This window comes from Rhea americana, unplaced genomic scaffold (genome assembly GCF_003343005.1).
Source record: "Rhea americana isolate MKP2758 unplaced genomic scaffold, rheAme1 scaffold_10, whole genome shotgun sequence".
Classification (NCBI taxonomy): Eukaryota; Metazoa; Chordata; class Aves; order Rheiformes; family Rheidae; genus Rhea; species Rhea americana.
In genome coordinates this window covers 4058835-4067264 of record NW_028185039.1, presented here as the reverse complement: position 1 = coordinate 4067264, position 8430 = coordinate 4058835, and the positions used below count along the sequence as shown (strand labels likewise).

The 8430-nt window shown below is 37.6% G+C and overlaps 1 protein-coding gene across 1 annotated transcript; it reads left to right on the top strand.

The window, feature by feature from the left end:
* Position 1: 1 nt before the first annotated feature.
* On the top strand, positions 2-8056 carry SMIM10L3 (small integral membrane protein 10 like 3; the record flags this gene model as incomplete). Its single annotated transcript, XM_085300588.1, has 2 exons — positions 2-169; positions 1757-8056. Coding segments are annotated over 2 exons (189 nt in total), but the record flags the coding sequence as incomplete, so codon positions are not given.
* Between the last annotated feature and the right edge of the window lie 374 nt (positions 8057-8430).

Here is an 8430-nt window from a genome sequence, read left to right as displayed (position 1 = left end):
CGCCCTGGCTGCCAGGCTCTCCCAGTCGGCCGCTGCCAGGTCCTACGGGGTCTTCTGCAAGGGGCTGACCAGGACCCTCCTCATCTTCTTCGACCTGGCCTGGAAGCTCCGCATCAACTTCCCCTACCTCTACATCGTCGCCTCCATGATGCTCAACGTGCGGCTGCAGGTGGGTGGCGGCGGGGCCTGGCCGAGCCGAGCCGGGTGGGCGGCGGCGCCCCGGGGGTGCGGCGGCTGCGGGGGGCGGGAGGCAGCGCCGCGCCGGCGCTGCCCGGCCACGGCGAGCTGCGGTGACGCGCGGCGAGGCTCGGCCCGCCCCCGCCGCCGTGTGCCCGGCGGGGATCTCCCTCGGCGGCTCGGGCCGGGGTGTCCCTGTGCCTGGCGTTGCGAGGGCGCGGTTAGACTGCTCACTCCGTTGGTGGCTTATATACTGCTTCAGGTGAAACTTAATTCTTGTTAGTCATATTTTACTGTATATATATTTTTTTTATCTTCAAGTTCCCTTGACATATATGTTTTGACATTATGTTCTTGAGACTTTCTTTGGAGCTAATAAAATCATTTCCTGCTTGAGTGTTTTTGTTTAAGTCGAGAACGATTATAGCTGGGAAAATGTCGAGGTAGTTTCAAATAATAATGCTACTGCATAAAAATGATAGTACAAATCTAACTTACATCTCTTCCAGCTTGTCCCCACTTCCACAAAACAGGGAACTCCCTAAACTAACTCACCAAAGCACACTGAGAGCGCTCATGCTCTGCAGGGTTGGCATTCTGCTGGTTTCGTGGTGAAATGAAAGCTTGGCTTTTAACTTGCAACAGAAGCAGGCTACAGGTCATCACCTCATCTGCTCTTACGAAAGAGTGTTCACTTTTCTCTGGCTCAGGAATATCTCTTTAATGAAAGTTTTGACGTCTTGCTAGTGGCTGAGTGTTAAAGGACAAACCTCGTTGCAGGTTGTGGTTTATAAAAGATAAGATGAAATAGGAAGAAGTTAGAATGTGTCTCCTTTGAGTTTTTGGGACTCATTTATCCTACAGCTCTGAAGTTTAAAATTGACTTATGCTTCCAAGAATTATCCACACAGCGTAGTAACCTTGGTGGCTAAAGAAGCCTTCCTTTTGCTTGTTATCTGAGGTGGTATGTATTAGTTCTCTTGTAACAATATCAGATTGTCATTTGACTATGATATAAATGCTAACCCTCTGATTATGCTGGTGCAGCCAGTCTGACCAGTTCTGTTTGGGAAGCTCTGAACAATATATACTTGGTTTCTGGTGTTCTGTCTTTGACTGATTTCAGCAGGTATTTTTGTWTACAGGAAAATGACTTTAACACTTTCCTTTCATGTTAAACCTCTGTTTACTAAAAGTCTGCATTTTTATTGGTTAAGGAAAATTGTACTGTTATGCAGTGTATCTTTCTAGCTGCTGATTTGCTGACTCACTTTGTTCATTATCAAAACAGACCTCCTAACAGACTAAACTGTAACTACAGAAGAAAGCTTGAGTATACGCTTTTTTTCCCTGCTGCACCTCCTCTTCTTTTGGATGTGTTCAAGCAGCCTGAAGGAAGACCTGTCTGTTTGTACTACTGTTGCTTTCTAGAGTTGGGTTACTCTTTGTTAAATAAATTTTTCTGTATACTGGTCACAAAAAGAATTGGGATCTAGAAGAAAAGTTAAGCTCTCATTGAGATGAGTTTTAAAATCTGGAGTGGGAGATTTAATGTTAACTTTGTGTTCTTTCTTTTTAGGTCCATATTGAGATCCACTGATTTGTGGCTTGGTATGCCACTTGTGCTCTATGTTGGAACTAAAGTCAGTCACGTTCTTCAACTCAGCCTGTCATGAAACAGCGAAGCTATGCTTGTCTCTTGTAGGAATATGGTGAAAGAAGACTTAAACCAGCAACAAGTATATGAAAGTGGCCCAGGTTATTGCAAGGCAGCAACTCACCTTAMACACAGGCATTCTTTGTTGAACAACTCTCAAAATCACAGTAGCAGTTTACGAAAAGAATTACTTTATTTTAAGGTCAGGAATTGTTCAGTCTTTAATACTATACCTTTGCATTATATCAGCAAGAAAATGCTCCCARGTTTGAGTGAATCAGCAGTGAGAAACTCAAGTACAGCTGCTTCTTCAAAGGATTCACTTTGTCTGGATTTTTCTTCTGAGAAAGACAGACTTGATAAGGTTTCTCTCTGCATTAACAGTACTTCAGTAAAGAGCTGGATGGAGAAAGTTTGTTGTTTTGCTAGAGACTTGAGTAGCTGGTGCTGTCCAGGAGACAACATTGTATGTTTTGCACGTTTCTGGCTGTCAAAGTTGCAGTATAATCCAAACCTGTGGTCTCTGGAATTGGAAAGGAGTGACATCATACAGAATAAATTGCAGCTTCCATTTCCTGAAGAATTAGAATTTGGTGGACTTTCTGGTCTTTATTCTATTCTAGTTGCCTCACTGAGTGAATATACTGTGGGACTCTTAAACAACCAGAAACCGTGTTTTTTTCTTTGTTACTTAAGCCTTGTATCTTCAGAGCAAACAATTGGATACAAGAAAATGCTTTCAAACATAAAATGTGTGACAAATAATTTTTTCATCATACAACTAGTAACTTTTGTGCTAACTTTTGCACTAGCGAGTCTCTGGTATGCAGTAGCAAAGGTAAAAAAGTACTGAAATTTTAATTACTATTTTTATCATTAATAGAATTAAACTGATTTAATTAGAGACAAGGTTACAGTTAAGGTTTTAGTGAGAAGTAGACAGCTAAAGTAAAATAATGTGTGTAACTGCTAGTAAAACTGGCTATTGAATAGCAGGGATTATTTTTAATATGGAATATCTGCCTCTGAGTGAAAAGAATCTTAAAACTGTGGGACTTCTACAGGTCTCCTATTAACACTAGACYAGAACTCTATTTGACTCTTTAGTATGGATCCTTTGTTTCTGTATTTGCTGAGTGCTGTGGCTACTGTTTACAATCATTTCTAATGAAACTTTCTTGTAGAATGGAACTCCTACTCTGTGAATCCAACAGCAACAACTAGTCATTAAAACACCTAGAACTGGAAAGCTATTGAGAAAAAGGTGGGGGAGGCCTTCAACATAGCATAATTTTCAGCAGTGTATTTTTCAAATATGGTACTGCTGTAATTTAAACAATATCTCATGAACTTCATTGGGCTGCAGTTAAATGGGCACACTATAAATAATTTTGTAAGGGAACATTTCATTTCCTTGAAAAAGATTATCACTGAAGCATAGTAATCATTTCTGGGTCTGTTGACTTTGCCTTTGGACAGACTTTCACAGTGCTTGGCAGAGTGGAGCAAGCCTGTTGAAATCAATAGAGCTACTTGTGAATAAGAATTTTCAGGAATGTGTTCCATTGGGCAGTTAGATGGGGAAACTTAATGTGCAGTAGGTCAAACTTAGTGACTTAGTGTGCTGTGGACTTGCCTGAAGAGGGAAATAYTGATATGGTGAGTTGGATGCATGTCAGCTTGCTCTTCACTGAATTCAAAGTGAGGACTAGATGCAGAGTAAACTTAAGCTCGTGATCTATACACTAAGCATCCCTTTTGCTTCTAGCTTCACTTAGGAAACAAAATAAGCAATGTTGCATTCAGTCTGAGTTGCATTCACCTTGAAAGTCAGTAGAGTTTCTAGTGTAGCATTTCTTTGCTTGTTAGCTCACTGCACAAAAGCCTTATGTAAGAAGCCTGACATTATGAAGATGAACTGCTAGTTATCAATGTTACGGGAAGAAATATTAGCTTTTTTTAAAGCATAGGTGAGTGCTGAAAGTAAGATATGCCAGTTCTTGTGTTAAATGATATTTTGTGTTTTTATTATCCCCATTGATTGGCTATTTCTTCTGGATGCTAGAAGGGATTAAAAGCCATTTGTTTTAATTTAGACTAAYTTTTTCATGGGTGTATGGCTCTTAATTAACTTCTAAGCTTTTGACCACATGATTACTAGTCAAAAATTGCCAGAAACGTCAATGTTATAATGGATTATATAAGTAATAATTTTGACAGCAAGTTTTCCTGCAGTCAAACTGTTCATGCTGTTCCTTCCCCTCTCCACTGCTGCAGTTTATCCCCTTGCAGTCATATTGGCACAAGTGCTTGTGGATCAAGATTGCTGAAATAATGTGGATTTAAAACCCCAAAATGCCAGAAACAGACATTTCCCACAAAGGTTATGGTGTTAAATTGTCCCTGTATACAGCTTGACCCTAAAAACAGCTGGCAGAGCTGAAGTCACAGGAATGAAGGTGGGGAGGAACTGAAACCTATTTAAGCTGACTTGACTGCTAAAGAAATTGTGCAACTGCATCTTATCTCTCTAATTAACTATATAGGTAAAGGAAAAAATCTCTTCCTGTATAGTGTTCTTTTTTCTAACCTTTGTACCTAAACACAACCCTGCTGCCACAACTGATTGCTTGGATTTCCTCTATAAGGAATCTGTTGGTGCAGCAGTTAATACTAAAGAGCTGCTCTGTTGGGCTGAACAGCTTGGCCTAGAGTGTTCTCTTCCCTGACGTATGTCATTTGGGAATTGTGCGCTTATGGAACCATGGTTATATACAAAAAAGGTGGTAAGTAATACTGTTAGATGAATGAGCAAGAAGAGTAGCTAAGGCATAAAAGCATTAATCCTGTTTTTATGCACTTACTGATGGTGATTTAAAAAAAAAAGGGGGGGAGGGGAAGAGAAAAAACAAGAGAAACAACTTAGAGTTTAAATGTATATACAGTGGCATGTCAGGAATTTTTTTTAATGGATAATAAGCCTATTCAGGAGAGAATCTTGGAATGTTGGATTGTATTATGTGTCACAGTCAGGACAACAAAGTCATGTTGTAAGCAAAACTTGCATTGAGTTAGTGGCCTTTAATCACTATTACAGGATCACTTTAAATGACTACAATACAGATAAGCAATGTGATGATGGTTATTTGTATACTATATGTACAATGAACATGAGTTTTAAAGAATGTTTCAAGTGAATGGATTTAGTCTATTTTAACATAGTTTATGTACTTTGCCTTGGATTTTATTGCTTAAAACCTAAAAGGTATCTTTAACTTGAACATTCCATGTGAAATTAAAATAAAGGCTAGTTTAGTATGCTAAAATCTCACATAATATGTTGCACTTTAAGCTTGGGAAGGTCATAAATTGAAAGTAGTAGTCTTGCACTAATAAAACTATTAAACTGGCAGAAACAACACTGGCAGCGACAACACTCAAATGACTTTTTTTCCTCTTTAAGGGGAGAATAATGAACCATAATGATGGCAATTCTTTGAAACTATATATAAATCAAACAATATATTTAGGCTATTATTCCCTTCACGAACATGGCTTGATGTTAAGTCATCTCAAAGGATGGAAAATGTCTCGGCTAAGAATCAGTTTGTAGGGAGTTTTGTGGCCTCTGAAGGCAGATGCGAAAACTGCTTTTCTAAGTAAATGTGCTGTTAGGGCTGAGACTGACTTGGAGAACTTATTATGTAGAGCAATAACATTTTTAATAGGGATAAGGGACTTCTAAAATTAACCAGGATTTGCCTCCTTCTAGTCCTTATCCAATCATGATGTGTTTTTAGTATTGAAAAGAGGGGTTTCTAAGCAAAATCTAAAAGTTCCCCTAATCAGCTCTAATGCTTTTTAAAATGCTATTTGTCAGTGTCCAGATCCCTCCCGAGTTTCATTCCTGCCATTAAAAAACACGCAAATTCAGTAAGAAAATATTCAGTGTTTACAGAGAATTGCCTAGCAGTTTCCCATAAACATACATGGGAGGGGAATGTTACTATATGGTACACTGCTTCACAAAAGAAGATAGTTTTCAAAGTGAGTACACAGAGTCTGCATGTGGGTAAAACCCATATTATCATAGTATGATGTTGGAATGCTTATGCAAACTTTTACTTTCTGGCATTACAATGCAAAATGCAGTAGAGATGGTGATGTGTTTCTCAATGTGGTACTAGTGCAGTCTTAATCATCTATATACATCATTATGCATCATGAAGCAGTGAAGCTGCTGTCTGTAGACTTTTAGCTTCTTGCTGCTTTTTCAGAGCTGTGTTTTTTTTTTTTTTTTTTTTTTTTTNTGCGGGTGGGGAGAGGGGAACTGTAAAGATGGCACTTTCTTAAACATTTCCAAAGCTTGCTTCCCCCCCCCCTTGTTGTAGGTACACACCTTTTAATTTTTGGAAGGAGTGAGCCTGTAACCAGTTTGCATACCAACTGATATAACAACTTATTGTCAAGTGTATGTTTTCTTGTTTTGTTTATATTTTTTTTTCTTTTCCRAATTACAGCTTGGGTCCTACCTGTTTTATTTCCCTTCTTTCCTCTCTACCACTTCTGAGCATGTGTGCATGATAGTGTTCTGTTCCATTTCAGCCACACTCCCCAGTAATTATGTACAGCACATCAACAGAAAACAAAGAGATGTAAGCATCCTTACTTTGTCATTTGGATGTCTGACAAGTGGTAGATCTGACAGAGTGGTAGGTAGCCAATGTGACATGTTCTGCTTTTCCTCTTCACAGCAGCTGCTTTGATTAAGATCTAATATTTAGGAATCCAAACTTATGCATGTTTTCTGTGCTGCAGTCAATAATTGGGGGGGGGACCCTTTTAAGGATTTTTAAGTCAAAAATTAATGATGATTCCCCCTTTCGAAATTTGAGACTACAAAGTATCTAATTATCAATAAAGAACAACTTTGATAGAACTTTCAAATAATCAGTTTGTTGAAAATAAAAATACTAATGGATCTGCTCAGATTACTAAATATGTAAGGACACATACCACTCTGACATTTGATGTGAAAATAATATGGAAGTGTGAGCTAGCATCATGCTATCCGTCTGTACCATCAAGTACACTATTGGTGTGTACTTTTAAATTAATCCTGTATTGCAACCTGAAATCTCAGTGATCTCAGTCTTTTTGGAATTTGTGATACTAGATTCAAACCAGTACAGATTGTTTTGTCATTAACAATGAAACAACCCACTTGAAATATAATCACTTTTAGAAAATGGCCCAAAGGACTTCCAGAAAGAAATCTGCCTTAAAAGGATTCAATTTATTTTTTTTTTGGTCTTGATATATTTATATTTTATTTTGAAAAATCTTTCTCCCTCCTTTGGGAGATCAATACAGATATAAACTGACTGCAAAAATGGTAAATCTAAAAGTAGGACTGTTCTTTAATCTTCTGGTTATAGTTAATTTTTATCTAACATCAAATATAGAAATACCTGGATGTAATTCCTACTTTCATTCTAAAAAGTAGGTAAATCTAAAGCTTAGTGCCCAATTCATAAATTGAAGTTGATAAGCATTCTGTGAACATTCTCAAAAATGGGTTTTACACTCTATTGATGACTAATGCTAACATTTAAATGGTGACATATATAATACTTCCTGTGAACTGTGATTTTGTCCATGCAAAACAATTTTAGTCTGTAGCCTTAATCTTGGGCCTAAATGTGTGGTTTGTTATTTTGTTGTTTGCTTTTTTTGTTTAATTGTAATGTGGGAGATTGAGAAGTCTGGCACAAACCATCTCTGTTGCACAGAAAGATGTTTACAACTTTGTATGTATTTTAGAACTTTTATTATAACACTTTTTAACTTGAGAGAGGAATTTCCATAGTAAACTTGAAACTTGTTGCCCTAATGAGGTTAATACAGACTTTTGAATAATATAGAATGCTATCTAAGCTTCTGGAAGTTGTCAATGAATTGTGATGCTGCTTGCTTAAACCACAGGAGGGAGTTAAAACATTAGTGTTCTGAATATTTTCAGTTATGGCATAGACTTAGTGCATTTCAGTTTACAAATATGCTGAATTTTACTTGTCTTATGTTTTGTCACTGCAATAGTGTAATGTACAAAATCAATACACAATGGTAACTTATTGTAACTGTTTACAATTGAACTCTGAATACCAGTTGATGGGTTTCATCAAGCTATCTAAAATAGAAATAAAAGCCTTTTAAAAATGATCTTCTGCCTGTGCTGAACAGAACAACAGTTTTGGTGCTTCTCATTCTAATTTTTCATTCTACAAATTGCACAGATGAGCTTGTTAGAAATGAGATGTGCAAATAACTTAAGCTTCTCTTTCTGCCCATATAAAGTCACAGATGGACAGTGGCTGGCTTTTTCAGAGATAAAATTTGGGAAATGTGCATTTATCAAATCCCATCATCCCAAACAAATTTTTAATCTGTGAGAATAAAAGTGTGGTTATGCTTAGCCTTGGAAATTTGKTATCTGAGCAATAGGCTAGCTCAATTGTGTTAGCCAACAATGTTCATAGGCATTCTTCTTGCACTTATTTTTTTTTTATGGCACATTTCAATAAATTTGGCACATT